The 27,791-nt window shown below is 43.8% G+C and overlaps 1 protein-coding gene across 2 annotated transcripts in view; it reads left to right on the forward strand.

Annotated features, from left to right (window-relative positions):
* bcar1 (BCAR1 scaffold protein, Cas family member) overlaps positions 1-27,791 on the forward strand; it is a 251,279-nt gene that overhangs the window by 157,278 nt on the left and 66,210 nt on the right. For both annotated transcript variants that reach the window (XM_073069939.1, XM_073069938.1), the window contains exon 2: positions 7,041-7,805. In XM_073069939.1, coding sequence (XP_072926040.1) covers positions 7,041-7,805 — 765 coding nt within the window. The remainder of the gene's footprint in view (positions 1-7,040; positions 7,806-27,791) is intronic.

Here is a 27,791-nt window from a genome sequence, read left to right on the forward strand (position 1 = left end):
CCTCCACTTCTCACACCTTTCCCCACCCACAGTGAGGGCTATTTTGTATTGAACAAAGTCTCTCAAACTCCCTTGTCACCAGGTGTCTTAACTCAGTGAAGCCATTACTTGGGAAATATACAACATCAATATTTCTTCCATTCCACTGTTTACCGTACAACTATCATAAACAAAATGTGCAATGCTCTTTGTCTCTCGAGTCTTCAGGAAGTGTACCTGGCTCTGACAAGAATGTTTTTTTCCCTGGAGTCTGGGTGCTTTCCTGATGTTGACCTCTGAGTTACCTCAGGCAAAATGAGAAGGAAAATCTGTCTTTGTTTAACCTTTTTTTTTGTTGTTCTTCTGTTTGTGATGTGCACTTATTTTAGACTAATATTTGAACAAAGTGCTTATCAGAAAGCATCTTAATGCCGTCTTTGTGACCTTTGCTCTCTGGAAAATCAGTTTGAAGCCCTCTGAGCGAGACTGCAGCACCAAAGCGACACTAGAGACTGTTGTCTACTCTGCTTCACAGAGACACGGTTCTCCTGACAGCTCTCCAGCTATAGGATTCACCATCCAATTCATGGACCGGATGACAACATCAGTAAAGGCAAAGGCGCCACTGTTTACTTTATGGTTGGTGCACAGACACGGTCCCCAACCTGGAACATCTGGCGGTCAAGTGTTGTCCATTCTGTTCATCCTGGTGGCAGTGTACAATCCACCATTGGCAAACATCAGGCTGGCACTGAAGGGGTTGAGCACACCCTGATACCTTCCTGGTCATTGTCAGGAAGTCAACCAGGCTGGCTTGAATAAATCTCTGACCAACTACCACCAGCATCCTGCAGAACGCTACCGTGAAGAATGCTTACCGTATCATCTCGCAGTTTGGCAAGTCTAATTACCTGGCTGTGCTGCTACGCCCAGTGGATAGGAAGAGATTGACGACTGCAGTACCAACTGTGAGCACTGCAAAGGTGTGGTCAGGGGAGGGGGAGGATTAGGAGTGCTTTGAATTGGTAGACTGGACCATATTCAGGGATTCATCTAATTTTTTATGTTATTTGGTGATACTGCATGCGGTAGGCCCTTCTGGCCCTTCGAGCCATGCCATTCCAGCAACCTCACAATCACGATTAACCTAACCTCATCACGGAACAATTTACAAAGACCAGTTAAACTCCCTTACGTCTTCGGAATGCGGGAGGAAACTGGAGGATTCCAGGGGAAACCCACACATTCCGTAGGGAGGATGTACAAAGACTCCTTACTGAACGGTGCTGGAATTGTCTTCTGAACTCTGGAATGTCCCAAGCCGTAATAGTGTTGCGCTAACTACCACGCTACGGTACTTTGGATCTGAATGAATCATTGACTTCATCAAGACCGGCGTGGACACAGTCGTGCCTTTGCTAAAACACCAAACATACCCAAGCCAGAAACTCTGGATGAACCAGGAGATTGTCTGAAGAAGAAATCTGTGATGTCCAGAATCCTCCATGAAGTCCAAGCACGACTTAAAGAAGTTAGAGGGACACTTGAATGCAGAACAGCTGTAGCAGGGTTCTAGTGCCGATACTTACTAGAAGGTGAAACCTAATAGCATAAATGTCAGTGGTACTTCACTCCCCAGTGATCTCAATGCCTCTTACGCATGCTTCAGAAGGGGTAATAACACTGTCCCAGTGTAAATCCTCACAATATCTGATGACACTGATCTCTGTCTTGGAGGCTAGTGTCAGAACATCCTTAAAGAGGGTGAACCTGTGCAATGCATCAAGCCTCAACAGTGTATCTGGCCAGGTACTGAAAACCTGTATCGACCAACTTGCTGAGGTGTTCAAGGGTGTCTTCAGCCTCTCACTGCTGTGATCTGATGTTCCCACCTCCCTCAAATGGCAGCAATACACCGGTGCTCAGGTAGTTCACAGTGAACTGCCTCAATGACTACAGCCTGGTAGCACTTGTGACTATTGTGATGAAGTGCTTTGAGAGATTGGTTATGGCTAGTATTAACTCCTGCCTGAGCATGTTCCTGGACCCTCTGCATTTGCTGGAGACGTGTTGTTATGGTAGGCAAATTGCAATCTCAGTGGCTTTGCCGTTCTCCACTTTGGTACACAAAGACAATATCAAAGCTGTTCAACACCTTCATCCTCTCAGTGATTTAGGAACAGCTTTTCCCCCTCCACCAACAGATATCTGATTGGTCCATGAACTCACAAACACTGCCTCATTATTCCTTTCTTTTTGTGCTATTTAATCGTTTGGTAATTTATAGTAATTTTGTGTCGTTGCACTCTACTGCTGCCATAAGATGACAAGTTTCATATCATATAATCTGATTCTGGTGATTGCATTGTATTTAAATCCTTTGATGTAATAGAATAAGGTGTCATGATTGTGACAGTAGTGCTTCAGACAAGCACATGAACATGGAGGGATGTGGATCGTGTGTAGGCAGAAGGAGTTAGTTGAACTTTACTTTATACTTGGTGCATTCATCATGGACTGAAGGGCCTGTCCCTGGGCTGTAGTGTTGTAGAGTAATATGGCATACAACAGGCACCCCGCCCAACAGGGCCATGCCGCCCACACCTAGTCCCAGTTGTCCATGTTTAACAAATAATTCTCTAAATTCCTCCCCTATTCAAATAGCTCTCATAAGTTGTAATTGTGGCTGCCTCGATCACTTCCTCCAGCACCTCATCTCAGGCACTCATTACCCTCCATGTAAAAAAAAGTTATCTCTCCGCTCTTGTGTCTGTGCCCTCTAGTTTTGGATTCCCTAGCCCTAGGGAAAAGATTATGACCATCCACATCCCTCATGATTTTATAAACTTCTGTGAGCTTGTTCCTTCATTCTCCTGTGCTCCAGGGATAAAGACCACAGTGCCTGTCTCTCCCTGTAACTCAGGCCCTCTAGTCCAGACAACATCATGAAAAGGGATAGATAAGAGAGGGGCAGGAAAGTTGTTTCCACTGGTAGGTGAGACTGGAACTAGGGGACAGAGCCTCCAGATTCAGGGAAGTAGATTTAGGATGGAGATGAGGAGGAACTGCTTTTCCCAGAGGGTGGTGAATCTGTGGAATTCTCTGCCCAATGAATCAGGGGAGGCTACCTCAGTAAATATGTTTAAGACAAGATTGGATAGATGTTTGCGTAGCAGGGGAATTAAAGGTTATGGGGAAAAGGCAGGTAGGAGGAGATGAGTCCAAGATCAGCCATGATCTTATTGAATGGTGGAACAGGCTCGACGGGACAGATGGCCTACTCCTGCTCCTACTTCTTCTGTTCTTATGTTATCATCGTAAATCTCTTCTACACCTTTCTAGCTTGTCAGTGCCTTTCCTGTAACAGGGTGACCAAAACTGTACACAACACTCCCAAGATCTACAATGACTTGTATAACTGCCACATAATGTCCCTAAAGCTAAACTTGATGCCCTGGCTGATGAAGGCCATTCTGCTAAATGCCACCTTCACCACACATCTGCTTGTGTGGTCACTTTCAGTAAACTGTGTACTTGTACTCCCAGTTCTTCTGTTCCATAACACTTATCAGTGCCCTGCCATTCACAGTACCAGACCTATCCTGGTTTGACTGCTGGTAGCACTTCAGACCACTTCAGACTTATCTAAATTGAAATGCCTTTGCCATTCTGTAACCTGTCCCCCAAGGTCTTTTTGTAGTTCATTGTAACGTGTTTCACTATCAACAGGACCTCATCCTTTAGTATCCTCAGCAATCTTGCGTATCATGCAAAGTACATTCATATCAGAATCATTTGCATATATAACAAATAACATACATGGGCCCCATCTCTGACCTTTGGGGCACTCTACATTCACAGGGCTCCAGTCAAAGAATCGACCTTCTGCCATCACCCTCTGCTTCCTATCAGTGAGCCAGTTCTGAATTCATTTTGCTACCCCTCTTGATTCTCATGCGACGTAGCCTTCCCGATCGGTCTGTCACTTAGTAAGGACTTTGACAAAAGTCCCATGTTCTATGATGCATGTTGTACGACTATGTGTGCATATATTCAATTAAGTGGGTGGAAAGTAGTTCTTTGACAGTTTGGTAACTGCTGGAAGTTCTTATCACTATAAATGCTTCTTCCACGGAGCCAAAGAGGCCCTTAAGGACAAAGGACTAATTTTGAAGGAAGGACATTAATTTGCTGTTCTAATAGACTTGAACGTTATCTGTCAATTGATCTTCACTAAATGAAACAATGGATTGTTCTTAAAGGGGAATGTGCTGTGGTAAAACTGAGGGTTGATTAGTTTTTACAAGGAAATGAATTAATAGGGGAAATTGGGAAAGTTGGGAGACAATGTGACAAATAGCAGTGAGTCCTATTGCCATCCACGTTTCAGCTCTGCGCAGCTTTTCATGAATTTTATCATCGGATGTTTACGGCTGGTGACTCTGATGGCAGGAGATGAATGTTCACTACAGGAAGCTACATGATGTTAGCTGGGCGTTCCTTGTTTCCTTGCCTTTTAATTGTTTTTTCACTGCAGGCAGGTCCAAACTATCATCCTTCCTCTAGATTAGGCTGATTTAATGTGGGGAAATGATTGTCATTGGTGTCCCAGAAGCACGCTATCAACAATATGATTGTAGTTAGCCAAAGTAGGTAGCCCCAATGACTCCTTCCTCTCTAATGGTGCAGTTTAGGATTACGTGGCGATTCCTTGCATCAATGAGAAAATTAAGCATTGAGGAAAAGATAGTAACTTTTTGACTCATTCCTGTGCTGACTTAACTTCCCCACCTACTTAGTCACTTTTATCTCTGCACCATCGTCGGGGATTATTTCAAGAATCGAATTCTGTTTTACCTGATTTTTAAAAAAAAATGTCTTACTAATTTTCCATTTATGCCTTTTAATTCTTCATGTCTCACTCTGTGAAAGGCTGTTTGTAAATGATGTAAACACACAAAATGCTAGAGAAACTCAGCAAGCCAGGCATCATCTATGGGAAAAAGTAAACTTTTGATGTTTGGGCTGGGACCCTTCATCAGGACTGGAAAAAAAAAGAGAAATTAGACTAAGAAGGTAGGGGGAGGGCAGGAAGAGGTACAGGGTGGTATATGATGGGTGAAACTAGGGGAGGGGAGAAGTAAAGAATTGGGAAGCTGATAGGTGAAATAGGTAAAGAGCTGGAGAAAGGGGAATCTGATAGGAGAGGGTAGAAGCCAAGGAAGAAGGGGAAGGAGCACCAGAGGAAGGTGATGGGCAGGCAAGGAGATAAGGTGAGAGAGGGAAATCGGAATGGAGGAGGGGGGGCCATTACCAGAAGTTCAAGAAATCAATCTATCAGGTTGTAGTTTACCCTTCAGAATATAAGGTGTTACTCCTCCAACCTGAGTGTGGCCTCATCACGGCAGTAGAGGAGGCTGTGGACCGTCATGTCGGAATGGGAAGTAGAATTGAAGTGGGTGGCTACCCGGACGGAGATCCCACTTTTTCTGGCTGACGGAGTGTGGGATCTCGCGGTGCTGGCTATTGTATATTAACTCTTCAATTCTGAGAGTCTGCTGTATCCAAGTAAGAGCACCTGTACTTCAGGTTGGTTCAAGAACCGAATAGTTAAAGGAGAGTAGCTATTCCTGAACCTGTGGAGTGGAAATTCGTGCTCATGTACCTCCTGCCCGGTCGTGGCTGTGAGAGGAAGACATCGCCAGGATAGTGTGGACCTTGACTGACGGATGTTGCACTATCTTTATAAAAGGCACTGTGTAAAAATGCAGGAAATCATAACCTCAAGAGATTCTGCAAATCCAGGACTGGAAGGGTTGCAGTTAAAATGTCAACTATTTATTCCTCTACAAAGATGCTACCTGACCTGCAGAGTTCCTCTGATGTTTTCTGTCACCATGACCATTAGATATAGGAGCAGAATTAGGTCATTTGGCCCATTGAGTTTTCTTTTTGATGGTTTGTACGATTTGTCCTTTTTTTTGACAGTGGATGTTTGACTGTCTTTGTGGTGTGGGTTCTTTTGTGCTTTTTTGTTTTGTGGCTGCCCGCAAGAAGACAAATCCCAAGGTATACAAACTTTGATAACAAATGCTGCACCTTGAACTTCGAAGTGGTATGGCATGGACTGGATGGGCTGAAGGGCCTGTTTCTGTGCTGTGGCTTTCTATGACTCTAAAAGGTGAAGGATGGAGGAGGTCTGGAGTGTAATTTAGTGGGTTGGGGAGGGGTTTGAGTCAGGAGTGGAGCATTGGATTAGTATATTAGTGTAGGATGATGGAGCTCATGATTGGCTGTGGCAAAATAAGATGTGCCACGATTGGCTTGGAAGGCTTTGGGTTCATGATTGGGCATACAGTACATCCTGAAGGTGACTGACAGAGTAAAACATGTATGGGCCCTCTTGTTTGCTCTTAAGTTCAGCACAAAAGGGCTCTGTTTTCCATAGAGTTTTGCTTCTACTGAAGTGGCCCAGGTCCGTTACGTCTTTGCAGATGGAATTGAATGTACCAGAAATGGTGTTCAGATATGGATGCATGTCATTGGATGTAATTTAATGTAACAGGCATCTCTGCTCGGGCGTGTGCACCTTATTCACTGAGGACCTTGAAGCAATTTGGTGACTTTGCAAAAGGTGCATTAAGGGCAATCAATTTTCTGATCAGATCTGTCCCACGGTACACACTTAACCCCTTGGACTGGTGAGATAGGTAATTATCACGTTGTAGACATAGGGTTGCCAGCACAGAAACTGGCTCTTCAAAACCCCCTTGTCCATGTTATGTGGAAAAATATTTACCTACTTGTAGATTTCAGTATGGCTAGTTATAAGGGATCTGCTCTAGGTTTTTCACTAGTAACACAAGAAAACATCATAAATGGGACAAGTTGAAAATTAATTATCTAAGCCGTTTAAAACCAGTATTTTTCAAATTTATTCATGCAATTATTTGATTTGAAATTTTGTCTAGAAGAACATGTACTGTAATCAAGGTTTGTGCATGCAGGCCATGCCAATTATATCAGACAAGCTTTTTTAACTCTAACTATTTTTCTTCCAGAATGTACTGGCTAAAGCCTTGTATGACAATGTGGCTGAATCACCAGATGAACTGACGTTTCGCAAAGGGGATATCATGACGGTTTTGGAACGGAACACGGGAGGCTTGGATGGCTGGTGGCTTTGCTCGCTACATGGACGGCAAGGTATCGTGCCCGGAAACCGGCTAAAGATCCTGGTGGGAATGTATGAGAAAAAGCAGCCAAGTTCCAGCCCGGCACAACAGTCCCCACAATCACAACAGCCTTACCAACAACAGAATGTTTACCAAATGCCATCCCAATCCTCACAGTATACAGCTATGCATCCTGCTTACCTGCCCCAGGGAGACAATGTCTATATGATGCCCTCATCAAACAAAGTACAGCAGAGCTTGTATCAGGTTCCTCCTGCGCTGCAGAACCAGTCGAACAAGTACCCAGCTACCCCAACAAAGCAACAGCAGCAGACCTTCTATCAGAAGACAGCAGCTCAAGGCCACTTGACCCAGCCCATGAACCCAAACCAGGAGATTTATCAGGTCCCTCCATCTCTGAGTCAATCCCAGGACATCTATCAGGTACCATCCAAGAGTCCACCTCAGGATATCTATCAGGTGCCCCCATCCATGGGTCCTGGACAGGATATCTACCAAATACCTCCATCCATAAATCCAGTCCAGGACATCTACCAAGTACCCCCTTCCATGAATCCAGCCCAGGACATCTATCAGGTACCTCCTTCTCTGGAAAAGAGGAACTGGGAAGGAACAAAGCCAGTCGGAAAGGTAAATGAACTGCACAAGCCGATGTGGCACATCTCACAAAGCATCTTCTGCCATTAATGCATGTGGGGAATGTATGAAGTAAATTCCTGCATTTATCTCTCCATATCTTCCTGTTGGTGAGGCTTAGAAATTTTGATACGGTAACAGCTCAGGATGATCAGTGAGAGATCCGTCACAGTAATGCAGACGAAAAGGTGTCTGATGGCGTGATCTTGTAAGTGGAGTGACACATGATGGTGTTAGAAATTTTCAAGTTTAAGCCACTTTCTCCACTTGCACCGTTTTGTTTGTGTGGGGAATCTCTGGAATTCACTTCTCTGGGGTTGTGGAGGATGGATCACTGGAGGTATTTAAAGAGGGGGTAGATTTATGAAAGAATGACAAATTTAAGGTGGTGGGGAACTGACAGAAAAGAGGAAATGAGGCCTGGGGTACATCAGCCTTGATCATATTGGATGCAGTGCCAGCCTGTGGGGTCAAGTGGACTTACCTGGTTCCTATTGTCTTGTGCTCTGGAGCATCAGTAATCAACAGCCAACTTTCTTTCAGCTTGCCTCAAGGCTTGATTGGTGCAGGAAGTGCCTTTAAATTATTAAGATACAAAATATATGAGGAAGTTGGTGGAACATTTAGTTATGGACTACAACAAAGGCAACTAAAGCCAAGAAGAGTTGATGTTCTGGAATTAGTTGAAAAACAATTAAAAAGGCAGTAAATGAGTTTGGGATGGATAGGAACTTTTCTGGAGAGAGAAACAATTGAAAGATCCGAGGAGAACAATTTAATAGTGACCTTTTCCTGTTCTTAAAAAAAATTCTCATCAGTCTCCCTGGTATGGTTTACTATATTGACTCAGAGGGTTACCCGACAAGATGAGTTAGCACACTGTTACAATAAGAATGATGAAGCCCTTCTAAGTTAATGAGTTTTTCATTTGAAATGGATTCATCTCCCCCTCACTATTGGGCTCCAGTAACTCTTGACTAGCCAATTATCCTTGATCATCCCATCTGTATTTAGTAATGTTATGGAAGGATATTGAGCTTTAATACAATTTCCTTTTATTGTTTACATTGTAAAGAGGTTCCTGTTGAAGAGCTTCCCTCTTTATGGAGTAAACTGATCCTATGACAAGTTGGTAGTAAATTAGGTTTCCAATGTGCACACAGTTTTTAACAAGCAGAACATTGTGGCATTTGCTCGTTTTTAAACACCGTTTTCAGATCGTACCAGCTCACTGCATAATGATAATTCTCTTCATTTATCAATACACACCCTGCTCCTTCAGTAATTATCTTGCATCTGTCACATCTAGTTACTGACAGTCCTGCACTAGAAATTCTCCATGTTTGGGCTAACGATTTGGAACATTTCCGATTGAATCTCCAGCACTTAGTAAATTGCATTATTACTCATATACCTGCAGGTGGAAAAGGTAATTGTAGGAGAGTCCCAAGAGCAGTGGGCATTTAATGCCCAAAGTGCAGCCAACTTTCTTGCCTTAAACAAATTAGAAGTGTCTTTCAGCTCCCTGATCCTAATTTTCACTTAGAGAAAAGTACAGAGTCTAGTCTGAACCAGAAGGACCATTGCCAGCAGCCAGCTGGTGCAGAAGCACACCGTGTTAATGGGAAATAGTTGGTAATATGGTTCATTTAATGTCACAAACAGATGGGGACTTGCAACACTCTGCAACAGTAATACATTGCTCATTATGTTTTAAGATCAGGGCGGTTGAATTATTGTGCTTTTGTTCCTTTTATGCTATGTAACTAAAGGTCAGGCTCTTGAGATTCCCATGAACTGTCTGTCCATTCAAGTTAGAATCAAACACGCATTCAGACTTGGATTTTAGTTTTATTGCCAAAGTTTCCCCCTACCAGGAGAAACAACTGAAGTGTTCCAAATCTGTTAGCCTACAGAATATGGAGAATTTCCAGTAGAGGGGTATTTGTAATCAGGCGAGACAGATTTAAGATAATTGCTGAAAAAACTGGGTGTAAGGTTTGCTAAATATGGACAACTGTTTTCAAGTAGCAAGCGGTTATGATTTGAAATATGCTTCTTGAAAGTGCAGTGTATGTAGGTTCATTAGAAATTTTTAAAAAGGGTATTGGGTGTGTACCTGTAAACAGACTGTTAGCAGGATAATGAGGGAAGAGCAAGTTAGCAGAGTTAATTAATTAGCTGTAAAGAGACAGTATAGACCTGATGGGTTGAATGGCCTAGGACTGTTTGATTCGGGAACATGTTATAATGGGATATTTTCTTTTTTTTAATATATATATGTATATATAAAAGTTTATGTAGAATCATGACTTCAGCTTCATGTGGGAAGGCATAATAGCAGGTTTCCATCCCAAACCGATGGGCCTTCTGTGCCATGGGTCCAGTGGTGGGGTGAACTCATGTGACAGGTTCTCGTGCTGTGCTACTGAATCAATTCAGAAAACGAACAGAAACGAAGATCAGCATTTTCTAAAACAAACGGACAGACACATTCCCAAAGACCTGATCACACAAACATAGCCCAGAGTTTGAACCCATGAAGTGCGGTTACACTAAGGTGGTGCATTTGCACGATGGTTTCAATTTATGTTATGGAAGTGCTCAACATTATAATTTTGTGGGGTGCTGCAAAGCGTGAGGGATGGGACAGTGGTGGTGTGGTTAGTGCTATCGCCTTACAAAGCCGGTGATCACCGAAAAGGGTTCGATCTCCATTGCTCTCTCAATAGAGTTTGTACATTCTCCCCACGATAGTGTTGGTTTCCTCTGGGTGCTCTGGTTTCCTCCCATATTGCAAGAGACAATATTGTTAGGGACAGTGAGTTACAAGCAGGCTCTGTTTGCACCAGAAGCGTGAGGACGTTTGCAGGCTGCCCCCAGCACAATCTGGTGTTGGTTGTTGATGCAAAATGACGCATTTCACTGGATGTTTCGATGTATATCTGACAAATAAAGTTAATTTTTATCTCTTTAAGCTGGGGTGATATCCTTTTTTACTTCAGATAATACATTGAGCTATTACATACATATAACAACTGATTGGAGACACATTTGTCCTGCTCTTCTAGTTTGTCTCTGCTCTTTACCTCTTAAAGTATACTCTGGGCCTGTTCCCCATGTCCCCATACTCAACCACCTCCTCACCCTGCGTTGAACCTGGGTATTGAATTTTGTTCATTAGGCACTTTATTTTCATTGCAGACTTGGGACTCCTGGAGAAGCAAGGGGAGAAATTTGGTAGATTTATTTGATCACATTCTGCAAAAGCAGATGAGCAAACCACAGACCTGAATCCAGGCAGCTGCACGTAGAACAGGGACGTAAATAACTCAAATGTTGTGCAGCTAGATGTTCATTGAGATTATATGCTGTCAAACTGAAGACAATTTATTGGGTTAAAATGGATCAAATTTCAACAGAACCTTTTTAGATTTGGAAATATTGTCAAGCTGCTCTATGCACTAATCCATTGTGTAGGATGAAATTGGAAAATTCCAGATATTCTAAATCATAAAACATAGATTAGGTAAATTCAATAATATAAAGACTTGAGGATATTTTTAAAAATGTGTGTTTAGTGAATTTAATAGTTTAGATTTCTTCATTGAATTTTCATCAAAGACACAGGTTTCTTGTTGTTAGACAGTAAGGCATTTTATCAACTTTTTGAGTAGGTTAAGTTTATGGATCCATACCATCCAGCTAAATAAAAGTTTCATTTTCCCGTTCAACTGGTAATTGTCTTGTTGAAATTTGCCATTTGAAGTTGATGATTTAGCTTTAATGATCTTAATGTTTGTATGACCATCTGTTGTGTAAACTAATCATTTTGTATCGTTAGCTAGTTGAGCTCCTCCTCGTGGCTGAGATTGGCGTGCTTCTGTCTTGGTTCTGTGAGTTCTGAGGTGGCTGATGAGGCTAGTGTAGGAACCACAGACTCTGCCACAAGTAGACCAGAGGCGGTATGATGGGGTGGATGGGAGGGTGAGTTTGGAGGTGGGGCACTCCTGTGGGCTCTCGGCAAAAGGAGTTGAGATTCTCACTACACCTCCATTTTTGGCCGTCCTTGCTTGGGGATTCCTAGGAATGAATCAGTGATATTGTTCCAGTTGGGAAAGGAGGCTTTTTCATTTTCTCTATTTACTTGCCTTAACAGAGCTTGGAATGGAGAATGTTTTGCAGGAGTTGTGTATTTGGGCGTGTGAATAAAGTGGCCTGCCAAAGAAACTAACTGAGTGATTAGGATCACCTTTGGTTGAGATGCTGCCTGAGAAAGGACTCTGATGTTGATTTGCTTTTCCCTGCCAGTGGATTTGGAGATGCCGTTGATGGCCGCTCTCTCTGGTGTTTTGAGATAGCTACTGGTGGTTGTCCATATCTCAGAAACAATCAGGGATCACTGTTGTGTTGTCCAGTAGACCATGAGCTTTGTGATGTGTATGAGACCTTGATCTTCAAATACCAATTTCCTCAAGACACCCTAAGGTTGTCCTGATGCACTGAAGGCAGTGTTGCAACTCAGCACTGCAGTCTGATTTTGCTGAGGAGTAGCTCCCAAGAAATAGGAGGTGATCTGTATTTTCCATGGGTCAAGTCAGGAGCCGTTATTATTGGGAGGTGGTGATGAGCAAAGTGGTTAGCTTGGTTGCAGATTCTTGTGTAAGGCCCATTACTCCTTGTGCTTCAGTGAATGAGCCAATGACAATCCAGAGATTGACTTCCAAACATATGGTTCACAAGGGTTGCCTGCGTTCTCTGGATGGTCTTGTTCTGGAGTGGGAGTGCCGTGGGTTGAGGGTTTCCCATTTGTCCTGTAGGTCATTCTCGTTCTAGCAGGAAGCTTGTAGGATGGTGAACTGCAACATGGGAATAAGAAAGATTGAGTAAAGTGTTGAGACAATGGGGAAGCCTTGCTTGACAACACTGAGATTTGGAACTGGTATGGACCTGTTTGATTAACTTTTATAATTGCTCCAAAGATGGGCTCGATAAGAGACCGTGGGTTTCTGGAAGGAGCAAATTTATTCAGTACTGCCTCTGCCACACCTTTTAATCGTTGAAGACATCTGGCAAACGTGGTGCTGTGATGCGCAGCGTGTTTAAAGTGCTAACCCTCTAAAGAGACGCATTATGCTGGGTCTGGCTGACGAAGCTTCATTGCTCCAGGCAGAGGCGCACTAAGTTTTCAGATCCTGCCCTTCCTTAATCAGGCAAGTGATGTGAGTCAGCTTGGTTTTGACGCAACTTTATTGACAAAACCCTGCAGCCGACCTAAGGGCACTGTTGGGGGTGTGGCAGGCAGAAATACCAAGCTGCGAACAATATCTGCCTGTAAATCTCGTTAAAATGAAGATAGATTAAAAAATGCATGTTTTGCAGTGTGTGTGTCTGATCTTGTATATTTCATACTGTGTGTTTGTAAAGATGATATATACAGAACGTTAAAGACAGAATGGAGACGCTTCAGGTTTGGTGAGCTTGCAGCTGACAGAGTTTGATGTTCAGCTGATTTACATTTAATTATCCTGTACTTTCCTGAAGAGCTTACCTTGCATTTATAGGGAGAAGTAAGATCAGTTTCTGTTTCTTCTGCTCTTTAGGCTATTCTCTGCTGCACAGTAGACTGGTGAGTCAGGCATCCAGCTCTGCTTGCGTATCTGTGACTGCCTCAGCATTGTCAATAGTTGGCCTGTATTTTATACGCAAGATCCTTTTGGTGCATCCTGCTGGAGCACACACGGAAGGAGTTGTGTGTTTTTTTGTGGCAGCAGTGCAGTGCGATTCATAAAATTACTACAGTACTGTGCAAAAGTGTTAGACACCCTGGCTATATATTTGTACTGATGAAGGGTCTCAGCCCGAAACGTTGACTATACTCTTTCCATAGCTGCTGCCTGGGCTGCTGAGTTATTCCAGCATTTTGTGTGTGTTGCTTGGATTTCCAGCATCTACAGATTTTCTCGTTTGTGATATATATCTGCCTTCAACTTTTCTACAATTGCTTTCCATCCCTCTGAGACTACTACACTCTTTTTAATTCACACCTCTCTCGGATTCTCACTGATCTGTCATTGCAGAGCCCTGCCCCGTTTTCTTAGCCCCAGGCCACGAATTAGCAAATCCTGAGCCAGCACAGCACACAGTGTGACACATATTGCCTCAAATAGGAAAACCATTTTTGTGAAAATGGCAGAGAAAATAATGTTTTGCGACACTTTCTCAACACCTTTAATCCCCTTTAAGGAACAGCTGAGTAAGTTTTTTTTCTCAAAATAAAAGACCTTTGCAATTAATTGAGAAAAGATTTTGTGACTAGTAGGAGAGCTCTTTGTTCTGCTGACACATGTCTGATGCCATATGCAGCAAGTAAAATTGATTAAAGGCTTTTACTATGCTGTAGCTTGGACTGGGTTTATATTCTATTGAACGTTGAGGATTACGTAGAGTCTAATTGAGGTAATTAAGATGATCAAAGGGGACGATAAGATGGATAGAGAGACAATTTCCTCTGCTGAGGTTATTGTGAAGTGGAAATCACATAAATTTGAAAGTAGAGTTATACCATTCAGGGACTGTTGTCAGAATAGATATCTTCAATAAAAAGGAAATCTGGAACTCGAGCATCGAGGCTAGAAATTGATTAACAGCCTGAGAGCTGAGATGGACAAGTTTTTGTTGGGGTAAGCGGTTAAAGATTGTGAGACTAAGGGAGTAAATGGAGTGGAACACATTGCAGGAGTTGAGTCATTCAGCCAGCCATCAGGTACCCATTTATACTAATCTCTTACTCCAGTATCTGGTCCATATACCTTCTTGTTTAAAGTGTTTGTTTGGATACTGCTTAAACCTTTTGACTGGTGGTGTGTTCCACATTCTTTGGGGGTGAAAAAAATTCTTCCCTCGGCTCCCTGAATCTCTTGCACCATGCCATAAACGTGTGCCGCCTAGTTTTATATACATTTTCTACGGAGAAAGGTTTCCAACTATTTTACCCTCTGGACCTAGTGTACCTGACTCCGATCCTCCCTTCAGGAAGGACAAACCCAGCCTGTGCGTTGTCTCCTCGAGGCTGAATGTGCCATCCTAGGGAACAGACTGGTGACTTGACTGTGCACCCTGTCCAGTGTGACCAGTGCAGGACGTGAGCAGTAGCTGTGCCCTAAAATAGTTGTGCCATTAGGACCTTGTTCTTGTATTCTGTGTCCCGTGTAATGAAGGCAAGTTCTTGATTATGGGCTGTCAGTGATCTGTGGACTTGTACACCAAGCTTCCTTTTTTCCCTCATAGTTCCCTCAGGCCCTACCATTCATTGTTTCTGTTCTATATTAATTCCACCAAGCTTTATTACTGCACATTAATCAGGACTGAATTCCCCCTGCCATTGCTCAGCCCATCTCACTAATGTCAATTGTTAGAGGCCTAAGGTTGCCTCATCACTATCATAAATGGCAACAATTTTTTGTTAACTGCAAGCACATTAATCATACCTTCCTAAATCATATAATGTACAGTATATTGTATAACACTCTACCAATCCCTGTGGTACATCACTCGTCTCAGACTTCCAGTCACAAAAACAACTCTTAATCATCATGTCTGGCCTCATATTACAAAGCAAATTTTGGATCCAGTTATGCAACTTGTCCCATGGGCCAGTCTCCCGTGTTAACTTATCAAAGGCCTCACTGAACTCTGTGGGGACTGTCACCAGCACTACTCTCAACAATGTATTTTGTACCTTTTCAATTAGTTTATTGAAGTTGGTCAGATAAGGTCTCCCCCGAACAAATCATGCTATTTCTGATTAATCCCTGTCTTCCCACGTGTGGATTAATCCTGTTCTTCAGAAATTTTTCCAATAACATCTCTACCACTGATATTAGACTCTTAGACCTGTTTAAATTTCCTGCTAACCTTCTTGAATAAGATTGAGATGCAGTGTAGCTGTGGTGGATCAGACTTGGGCGGGATGAATGGCTTAATCCACTTGTATGATTCTACTTTGAAATGGATTATGGCTTCAACGGTAACTTCCTGACGTGGCCAGAGGCTGTGGAGTTCGATGCTCAGGTGCACCTATGGGTTGCTATCTTATGTACTTGCTTCTTTCTTGGGTACACAACATCTTGCCCTGGACTGGTCACAATACAGACTACTCACAGAGGTATTACATCTACAGCTCCATCCCCTCTCTAGGCCACATCCCTGCTGTTGAGCTCCTCATCGGCCCCTGCCATAGCTCTCCGCTGCTTCCCCCACCCTGTGGATCTCTTGTGTTCCTCCCCCACTCACTGGTTGTGGATTGGTTGGTGAAATGCTGTAGTTCTGCTTCAGAATGATTATCAATGTCCTGATGTCGTGGCCCACTGATTCTAATACTTCGGTGGAGAGATCAATATGAGGTAGCTCTTTGGCTTCTGACTACTGTATAAGCACTTGAGGAGTTCATTCACTCACGCAAGATGTTGCTGTCTTTTATCAGGCTGCATTCGTGGAAGATGAATCTGTCAAGTCACCAGAAGCCATGGTTGATTGAGACATTAGAGAATGTGCCTCTGCCAGGGGAATTGAAATGTGATTCGTGAATTTGCTTCCTTACTAATTTGATGCCTTGGAGAGGGGAGCAGACAACTCCAGCCTCTCAGTAAGGCAGCTGGTAACTTACGGCACACAGTTACATTTTGGACTATAAATTATATTTCACATTACCGAGACCTCTCCATTAATGACGAGCAAAATAACCTCAGAGTGTCCTCTACAAGATGCCTGAGGTTTTATGACTGAAGTGTATGAAATAGCAGGTAGTTTTATTGCCTTTCAGAGCACTGGATGCTTCCCAGATATTTACTGCGTTTGAAATGGGCTGATGGAAACCCCAGAGTGGTAGCTATCCTGGTCAATGAAGCATTAACGCTAACATTCCCCCACCCCTCCCCACCCCACCCCAATCCCTGACAGAATGAGTTGGAGAAAGAACCTGAGAACATAACCATAGGATATAGGAGCGGAATTCAGCCCATCAAGCCTGCTCTGCCATTTGATCATGGCTGATTTGTTTTCCCATTCTCCTGCCTTTTTCCCCACCCTTATTAACCAATAACTTATCATCCTCCTCTTTAAATATGCCCACTGACTTGGTCTCCACAGCCACATTCCACAGATTTCACCACCCTCTGGCTAAAGAAATTCCCCTTCACCTCCATTTTAAAGGGATGTCCTTCTATTCTGAGGCTGTGCCCTCTGGTCCAAGACTCCCTCACTGTAGAAAATATCCTCTCCACATCCATTACATCAAGGTCTTTCAATTTTTGATATGCTTCAGTGAGATTCCCCCTTTATTCTTCTGAACTGCAGTGAGTTCAGGTCTAAAGCCATCAAACACTCCTCATACGTTAACCCTTTCTGTCCTGGTATTCTCGTGAATTCCTCTGGCCTCCCTTCAATGCCATTACATTCTTTCTTAGATAAAGGGCTTGATACTGCTCACAATACTCCAGACACGGTATAACAAATGCCTCATAAAGCCTTGTTTTTATATTCTAGTCCTCTGGAATTAATGCACACAAGACTTGGGGGAACTTTGGGTGGGTTTAGGTGGCAGTGGTAGGCACCCAGAGAAAACTTTGTAACTACAAGAGAATAGAGGCTTATGGAACTGGTGAATGACTTTCACCTTACAGTTTTGTGAAAGTTGGATGAACTTTTACCGAGAGACAATCCTGGCTTTGATTTGGCAAAGGCTCTCGATTGTAACCGGGAGTTTAGGCATGGAAATTTTGGTAACACAGAAGTAAATTGTTGGACTGCAGCCAACTTTGCAGTAGGCTCCTCGGTTCGCTGGTTTCTCAGTGCTGAACGAGCTGGTTTCAGCTCTGCTCCAGAGGTGGAGGAAAGGAATAAGAAGCTTGTTTGTACTGTCGCTGAGTATGTAGATGCTCCAACCGGATGCTGCCTGTGGACAGTTCTCATGCAGTGGGATAGTCAGTGTCACATACAGGGGTAAGACAGTGGAGGGTAGCCACCCTCCATACACAGCTGTCCTGATGACCAGGTTCATTGAAACAACTGGCAAATTTAGCTGAGAAAAAGGAGCAAAAAAGTGAAGTGTTGCAGAGGGTGAGCAGAATGAAACCATTATTTTGAACTGAGCTGTAAATTCTGTAGATTTATTTCAGGTCTCTGGCATTACAATCATAAAAGTTCTGCTCTTCAGTGCTTTTGACTTTGAATCTACATTCTGGTGCGAATGGGTGTAATACTCCAACCCATTCATCGTTGAGTGAGTGGGAGGGGACCTGCTGTTGACCCACAAGTTGTGCTTGGGTGAGGCAGGGCTGTACAGATGTCCCAATCTGCCTGCTGGTGGTCCACCTTGCGGTTTGGAGCTTGCTGGACCACGACTTCCCTTCAGCCCTCTCTCCCTTTTATGGAGACATGTATAGGGCATATTGGTGATGCTTTGGGGAGGCACCTGACATATTTTTGATACAGAAGTCTGAACTTATTCACCACTTCTATGTAAAATATTTGAATCTATTTGGGCACGGTGAATGACATTGGAATTTGCCCTAAGTCGTAGAGCTATAGAATTTATACAGCACAGAAACTGGTCTCCTTAGCCCTCAGAGTCCGTACCAACACTAACCACCCACTGATGTTAACTGCACTCCCCACAGCCCTATCGGTTCCACCCAGATAAAACACAACTGGGGCAGTTTACCGTGTCGAGTTAACTTCCCAGTCAGCACATCTTCAGGATGTGGGAGGAAACCAGAGCACCTAGAGGAAAGCCACGTGTTACCCGGAGGATGTGTGAATGCCACATTGACAGCAGCTGAGGTCAGGCTCGAGCCCAGTCTGCTAGAGCTGTGATGTAGCACGCTCCAGGAAACAGTACTGGTGCGACCCTGGGTGTGGGGGACAGGGCATATTACTCTCTTGGCAGTGCCCTTGAGGGAACTGTCTCACCGTGGTGAACTCCTCAGGTATAGCACAAATTGACATGTCTTTATAAAAGGCAGGCTTTGGAGTGAGACCTGCTTGCTAGCTACTGTCTTCCTGGAAATGATGTGGCGGGCTGTACTTGTGGGTGAGGTCACTGACCGTCCAGCCCACAGGAATGTGCCGACTCATCACTGCGCAGAAGGTGCTCACCTCTGGCAGCTGTCCTCAGGAGCCTGTCAGCGGTCGTTACTGGCATCTCCCGAGTCCCTTGGCAGAACGTGGCAGTTGCAAACCGTCCGCTCACAGTCTTCCCTCAGTCCCATCCCCCGCTCCCCCCCCCCAACACACATCACCGTTATCTCGCCTGTTTCTCCAGCAACCGCGTCGGTCCGTGTCAAGCTGCAATGTATTCGTGTACATTTTGGGGCTTGGTGTACTTGCTTTTCTCATGCTGCCACCCTCCCTGGGCACATGTACTCCGTTGTACACATTGATCACACGTTAGCTGAGGTAGTCTGATTTAATTCTATAATTTGCTCCACATCCCCAATCCGTCCATGCAGTATGGATCTAGAGTGGAGTGTGCAATACCTTACTGCATCTTAAAACCATTTGGGACTCTGAATGTCTGAAGCAGCAGTTTTTAAAACACATTCCTGTCTATTTAGCACAAACTGGAGGCTTATGCTTAGCACTGTGCTTACTAAATGTTTTCAAAGATTGAGTGGTCACACAGAGCCTCCTTTATACACGGTGGCTTGGAGAATGGATTACACAGTGCCCTGTTTATCGTCCTTTGCAATCCACGTTCAATGAGAAATGAAAAGTAGGAACAGACAACTTGCACAAAGTCTGTGGTTTTCCTTCTGGGGCCTCCAAGTATGTGGCATGTTGGTACAGACAACCACAGACAGACCTTGTATGTGCCTGGATGCTATCTCTGAAATTATCAGCAGTAGTACAGCTTGTTTCTGTGTGGTTTACCGGGACCACCTCCTCAAGACCTTGTTAAAGTAGGTACATGATTGTCCTTTGAAAGCCACCCTTCCTCCTTCATCTAATACGTTTCCAAGATCCTTCTCCAAACCACTTTCTATTCACCCTAGGCATCAACAATTACTTTTACTCTTCCTATCCACCCACTATACACCACCCATTCCCCTCTGACCAATCCACCCTCCTCCAGTCTCCTGACCCTTCTACTTGTCGATCTATCCAGTTGCCTAATCCCTCAATGCCAGGTCACTGAAACCCAGTAGCATGAATGGCAGTGATGCTTCACTACCAGATGAACTCAACACCTTCCATGCCGGCTCTGAAAGGGAGAACACAACTACAGCTGTGAAGATCCCTGCTGCACCTGATGACCCTGTGATCTCTGTCTCAGAGGCCAATGTTAGGCTGCCTTTAAAGAGAGTGAACCCTCATAAGGCAGAAGGTCCTGATGGAGTACCTGGTAAGGCTCTGAAATCCTGTGCCAACTAACTAGTGGAAGTATTCAAGGATAGTTTCGACCTCTCACTGCTATGGGCGGAAGTTTCCACTTGCTTCAAAAAGGCAACCATTATACCAGTGCCTAAGAAGAATAATGTGAGCTGCCTAAATGACTATCGCCCGGTGTCACTGACATCGAAAGTGATGAAATACTTTGAGAGGTTGATTATGACTAGACCGAACTCCTGCCTCAGCAAGGACCTGGACCCATTGCAATTTGCCTGTTGCCACAGTAGGTCAATGGCAGACGCAATCTCAATGGCTCTCCACACGGCCTTAGACCACCTGGACAACACAAACCCGTACTTCAAGATGCTGTTCATTGACTATAGCTCAGCATTTAATACCATCATTCCCACAATCCTGATTGAGAAGTTGCAGAACCTGGGCCCCTGTACCTCCCTCTGCAAATGGATCCTCGACTTCCTAACTGGAAGACCACTGTCTGTGCGGATTGTTGATAACATATCCTCTAGCTGACATTCAACACTGGCACAACTCAGGGGTGTGTGCTTAGCCCACTGCTCTGCTCTCTATATACACATGGCTGTTGCTAGGCATAGCTCAAATACCATCTATAAATTTGCTGATGATACAACCATTGTTGGTTGTTGGTTGTATCAGGTGGTGACGAGAGGGCGTACAGGAGTGAGATATGGCAACTAGTGGAGTGGTGCTGTAGCAACAACCTGGCACTCAACGTCAGTAAGACAAAAGAGCTGATTGTGGACTTCAGGAAGGGTAAGACGAAGGAACACATATCAATCCTCATAGAGGGATCAGAAGCGGAGAGATAAGCAGTTTCAAATTCCTAGGTGTCAAGATCTCTGAGGAGCTAACCTGGTCCTAACATATCGATGTTATAAAGGAAGTAAGACAGTGGCTATACTTTATTAGGAGTTTGAAGAGATTTGGCATGTCAACAAATACACTCAAAATCTTTTATTGATGTACTGTGGAGAGCATTCTGACAGGCTGCATCGCAGACTGCTATGGGGGGTGGGGGGGTATTATCGCACAGGACCGAAAGAAGCTGCAGAGAGTTGTAAATCTAGTCAGCTCCATCTTGGGTACTAGCCTACAAAGTACTCAGGACATCTTCAAGGAGCGGTGTCTCAGAAAGGCAGCGTCCATTATTAAGGACGTCCAGCACCCAGGACATGCCCTTTTCTCACTGTTACCGTCAGGTAGGAGGTACAGAAGCTTGAAGGCACACACTCAGCAGTTCAGAAACATCTTCTTCCCCTCTGCCATCTGATTCCTAACTGGACATCGAACCCTTGGACAGTACCTCACTTCTTATTTAATATACAGTATTTCTAATTTTTGCATGTTTTTAATCTATTCAATATACATATACTGTAATTGATTTATTTATTATTTTTAATTTTTAATTTTTTTTCCTCTTCTATATTATGCATTGCATTGAACTGCTGCTGCAAATTTGTCAAATTTCATGTCACATGCCGGTGATAATAAACCTGATTCTGATTCAGCCCCACACTGACTGCGAAGGCTTCAACTCTGTGAGACTTGTTCATTGCTGAATGTTACCTTGAACTGCTTAAAGAATGGCTTTGAAAGAAGACCATTCATTGGCTAGTTGTGGACTAACTGGCACAAGACTGACCAACTTGAAGGCAAGTGGCTATCCAAACAATTGTGTTTTTGGCATTGTGTGTTTGGCAACAGTGTTGTGAAAACAATACAACGGTGCTGCACAGTGTGTGGTTTAGGTGTGTTTAAATAGTTTCGGTAACGCACGGCAGAGAATTCTGGAAACAGTTGTGAATGGCAGGAGCTGAGGATAGAACAACACACCCTGAACTGATATGAAACTATCTGTGGTACCATCTCCTCAGGAATCTGTCAAGACTAGAATTGGGATTGGCTTTGAAAGATCAGAGCTGACTGAATTCCCAAATGGTTGGTTAGTTAATCAGCTTGAGGCATTCAGAACAGAAACGCAGAATGTTAATGTTGGGAAGGTTCAAAGGAATGTTGTCTGGATTCTTGGCCTCCTCTGAGGTGAATTAATCAATAACTTTGGAACTGTGGAAGTTTAACTCGTGTTGCTCTGTACGCATAATATCAAGTCATCTTGATCAGTAAAGAAGACTCGTATTAAAATGGGTCATTCTAATCAAGGCCCCACTGTTGATTTGTCACAATGGTAATTTGGGCACAATCTTTATGATACCTAATTTGAATAGTTGGCACTGCAGTATTCTTTATCATACAACCAAACTTCTAGAACTTTCTTCAGAACACCACTTTCCAAATTTGCACTCAGTCTCCTCTTTATTTGGTCTCCCCCTCCCCTCCCCGTACCTAATGAAGTGGTCACTGAGAGTACGTTTGTGCTCATCTGCTGCTGTTGCCCATCCACTTCAAGGTTCGATAATTTCATATCATTTCAGAGCGTGTTGTTCTCTCCTCAGCTCTTGCCATGTACAGTTGTTTCCTGTCATCTCTGCCATGCGTCACTGAAACTACTTCAACAAGTTTAGAATGTGGTGCATTCTAAAATGTTCTTCTGCACACCGCTGTTGTGATGAGGCCTCTGTCGGTCAGGGTCGACCGTGGACGGTGCATCCTAGCTGCCTAGATACACGAGGCAGGGCAGTACGTTATGGAGAGCAGGCGATTTCCCATGTAGCAAGCTTCCCCCTCCATGCATCTGATGACCCCAAAGGCATGGCAGAGAGCGATACAGTTTGGCACCAGCAGCGTTGCAGGAGTTGCCAGGTCTGCGTTGAACTCAACATAGGACTGCCTTAGGGACTCCAGCTCCACATGTTTCCCTCTGAATTTACTCCTGATGCCTTCCCCTTGAGTGGGTATAGTCACAAGGCAGCAGAGGTTTGAGATCAGAGTTTTCCTTCCCCTAGATGAGCTGCCAGCCACGGCTGATGAGCCCCATCTGCCCGAAACCATGATTATTTGACTTGCCATCACCTTCTTATCAGCTAGAACCAGTTTGGCCGTTCTCCTCTGACCTCTCATTAACAGAACTGCTGCTCACTGGATGTTTTATTTTGTTTCTTACACCATTCCCTGTCAACTGGAGACTGCTGTGCATGAAAATCCCAGGAGATCTGTAGTTAGTTTCTGAGATAGTCAAACCACCCTGACTGGCATCAACAATCAGTCCATGGTCAAAATCGCTTGAATCACATTTCTTCTTCAGTCTGATGTTTGGTCTGACCAGCAACTGAACTTCTTGACCACGTCTGCATGTTTTTATGCATTGAGTTGCTAACACGTCATTAGCTGATTAGATATGTACTTGTATTAGTGAGCAGGTATACCCCATAAAGTAGCCACTGGGTGTATACTAAATAACAAATATCTACTTAGTTACTTCCAAATGTCTGAAGAAAATCACATATCAGAGCTATTAGTAGCAGGGTGTGCTGGAGGGAGTGGTTATTTGCCCCACTAGGCAAGAAAGGGCTTGCGTTCATATAGTGTCTTTACATCCTCACAATACCTCCAAAAGTGCCTCATGAACAATGAATCGCACCAATCACACGAACAGACACACTTACGCAGAATCTCACTTGGCCCTATGACTAATGATCAGGTAATCTCTTTCTAGTGGCGGAATGTGTTCCGGAGCCTGGGAGAGGTTAGCTGCTGCGGATTTTTGTATCCATTGCAAGAGGCAGGCAGCCTCTGTTGAGAGTGTCCTTTGGAGCTCTCTGTTGCATTGCAGTGGGTGATTGAGCAAGGTGCAATGTCCACCTTCAGGTCTGGAGCTTAAACATACTTTTCTCATTGATGAGCAGCATAAAGGAACTAAAGGTGATGGTTTATGGACATTTATAATCTACTAGTCAAATAAATACAGTCTTAAACCACATAGGGGATGGTACAGGGGCATGGGACTTTCAGTATCCCTGTAACCTAGGGTGATGGCTTGGCCATCATTATCTACACTCCTACCAATGGAAGCAGCCATTTCCAGAACAGCAGCATTTCCACAGGAGGAGGAAGAGCTGAGCAGGCAGTTTGCTCTAGGAAACTTTTCGTGTTTTTAACAGAAATCGAAGAAGGTATGGCTGAGAGCTCTGCTGCGTTTAGGAGCAGTATCCTCACCTCTGGCTGGTGGACCGTCAGTCTGGCGTGCTGAGATGGTGCCTGGAGTACTGGACACGGGCCCAGTCTTCTATCCTGGGGAAGGATGGTGTCATGCTGGAGGCAGTGAAGGCCACCAGACCGATTTCTGGGACTGCCCATTGAGGAGAGATTCAGCAGACTTGGTCTACAATCTCTGGAGTTAAAGAGGAGTGATCTCATTGAAATGTTATTGGAGTTTGGCAAGTAGCTGCATGGACAATGTTTTCCCCAGGTGGGGTCAGAGCCAGATAATAGTTGTCCATTAAGGACAAATCTATGGATTTTTATTTATTAGGGACATTATGCAATTTGGGATTGATATCGGAAAGTAGTGGCAAAGTAAAAGATTGATTCTGGTTTTATTGAACAACAGAAGGGCTACGTGGCCAAAATCTGCCGAAATGCCTTGTCTTTAGTGTAGTCCAGATCCTGAACCAGCAAGGACCCAGCCTCCACTAATGGGCTGATGCTACCAATGGCTGTTTAACCTCTTGAAAGCTGCCCCTTCCAGACTGTCTACACACTATAGAGAGCAGTCATCTTGCTGGTCATCACTAGCCAAGTGACCTGCAAGAGCCCCAACTCACTGTGGATAAGGAAAGCATTCGGTGGAGAGCTCGTGTACCGACTCAGTACTGATAGTTGAGGAAGGAACTGGATCAATAGACGAGTGCAGCATTGCATTGGGAATCCTGTCAAGACCATATTGTGAGTTATGCAGTTGATCACAACCTTCATTTATAAACTACCTTAGGTGAGCCACAGTACTATTTTAATGCCATTAAGTAAGGGGTGGGTGGACCTCCAGTTAGGAACCCCTGTAATAAAGCAATCTCTAACGCAAATAACATGTACGCATTCGGAAACACTTCAGTCTAAGCCACTGTGTAATGGTTTGGTTAGTATGAAACTGGAGTTTAAGTTTGGAGGCTTCAGAGATGGAAAGCTGAAATTGTTGAAATCTGGAGCGAAATCAAACTGCTGGAGGAAGTGAGTGGGTTGAGTATCATCTGTGTAGGGTAAAGACTTACTCAATTTTTCAGTCTGGTTGCAGGATTGGTCTGAGAAACGTTAACAATCCCTTCCCCCCCTCCAGATGCTGATCGATCCACTGAATTCCCCCGATTTGTTCTTTTTTGGCTGAGGTGCAATATTTTTCTTTAATTTCATTTTAAAAAAATAGTTTGGTTTCTAAATCATGAAGGAATACAAAAGTTTTTCAGTGGAGGATTTCTGAAGAAATCAACAAATTCTAAAGTTCAGACCTTAATTCAGGAAATTTTGCATGCAAAATAGGAACAAGGCCTGCCATTGAGTGCGCTGGGCACTTGCAGCATTAAAATGTGAAATGTTTTGGTGTTGTTTGGAGCCATATGTATTTCCACTCTTGAACAGAGGTAAAACTCTGCATACACTTCTGATCGATATTCTCTTATGCAAAGCTGACTTGCTCCACTGTGGCACATTGAGGTCTCATTATATTCATGCCGTGATGGTGAAATGGGAACATGGATTAAAATTTGTCGACGTCATAAATTGAGCAGTTTCCTTAGCACATGAAATGTTATCTCTAATGATCTGGGAATTGAATATTCCAGTCCAACTCCTCCACGGGCTGCATAAACTGCACTGCCCAAGTATCTCGGCATGTTGCAGTGAACAGCTGAGTAGCGGCTGGACATGTGTAGCGCTTTTATTAGCAAGTAAACGCAGGTATTAATCCACCCTCGGAAAACTCCAGTGCCTAGAAATACATCCCCAGCTGGGAGCACACTGAAGGAAGTCAATGGACCGAAATGTCAGATGCCCTGCCTCTGCTATTCAGCATGTTAAATGCTACCAACTGGGCTTCATTTCTAGGCACGAGTTCATTCAAATAATCAATGAAAGAACTTGCAAAGAGCAGGAGCTTGTTTGGCGCAATCTAAATCCCAAACCGATCCAAAAGGGAAGTGCGGGATTCACGTAACTTGCAGAACGGGGCTGGATCAGACTAAGCAGTGTCTACGTTTTGATTGAGGTGTTGAGGTTTTTGTGGCTGTTCTAAAGATTGTATTCTGAGTGCCTGTCCGTTTTTTATCATGAGTTGCATTGATGATCTCTTCACTCACGTTGAGTCACGGGTTTGGAATTCGGTGCTTCTGGGCCAAATGTTTGATCAGGCGGTGGGCTAGGATGGAATGGAGGAGATTGGTCACGGAGAGAGAAGATTAAATATGGTTGGCAGCCATATTGGTCAAGCCAGTTGCAGGCATCACTGAAAGTTTTGACATAGTGTAATTGGCATTCACAGTAGCATAGGATTCCATCGCTTGGGTTCCTTTGCTTTTCTCTGGAGTATTTTCTCCAACCTGCTTCCACTTTGGGGACAATGTTTATATTCATTTGTTGCTATTCCGCATTCTTATTTGGTTTCTGCGTATAAATAACTATTTAGAAATCGTTGCCTGGAGATTGCATCTTTATCTAATTTCAGATTACGTTGTCCCGATCATAATCTGAATGAATATTTGGTTCCGTTTCATGGAGATTTTACGCATGTGGATTTGTTTCATTGGGCCAAAACAGGGAAATGATTGTTCACTGTACACAATGTCCGTCCTCGTCATAAATTACCTTTGTTGCAGTACACCTCAGTGGAAAAACAAATGTTCCCAGGATTTAAATATTGTACAATGGATACTTTCTCACCAGTATTCTTGAGCTTGGAAAGAGTTATTTAAAAAGATGCTATTTTTAAGAGGAGAAATGTCAGTATGGAGTTTTAACCTCCAATTACCCTCCTGTGCTGGGCCTATTCCATTACAAGTTTGATTTGAGAATTGTAAAAGCATATGATCATCTCGGATGGTGATCTGCTCAGAAAATGCTGCTGGAAGAGGAAGGGAGCTCTGTGAGTGGTATGTTTCCCACCCACTCTTGGCTGTCTGTCACTGGGTCAGCTGGAACAACTGCCAGTTGCTGCTTCTGCAGCTCGGAATTCCAAACATTGGTAACATAGCAGTGGTATTGGATGTTACTGAAACAGAATGCAGACACTCGGACTTGAAAAGATTCCGTCTAATTGCGGCTATGTCCAAATCGAGGTGGAATGTTTCGTTGACTTGCGTCCTTTTTTTTCTGCTTCAATCGCTGTCCACAAGTAAAACTGGAGAGTTCAGTTATGGCACCTGCTTCCATCCTAATCAAAAATATTTCTCTTCGCTTTGGCACCGGGATATTAAAAGCAATGGGAGGGCTTCGCATGCTTGTGCTGTGCATTCTTTGTTGTAAACTATAAAAAGTAAAATATAATTTCAGCTCCTTCCTCTCTGTCCTCTTCTCTCTTTCCCCTGTCCCCACACACACTCACAACCTCTCTTTGACTTGTAGCAATAGCAATGTGTTTTAAGCGAGGCTTCTCAGCTAAGGATTGTA

This window comes from Hemitrygon akajei, chromosome 17 (assembly GCF_048418815.1).
Source record: "Hemitrygon akajei chromosome 17, sHemAka1.3, whole genome shotgun sequence".
In the NCBI taxonomy this organism is placed as follows: Eukaryota; Metazoa; Chordata; class Chondrichthyes; order Myliobatiformes; family Dasyatidae; genus Hemitrygon; species Hemitrygon akajei.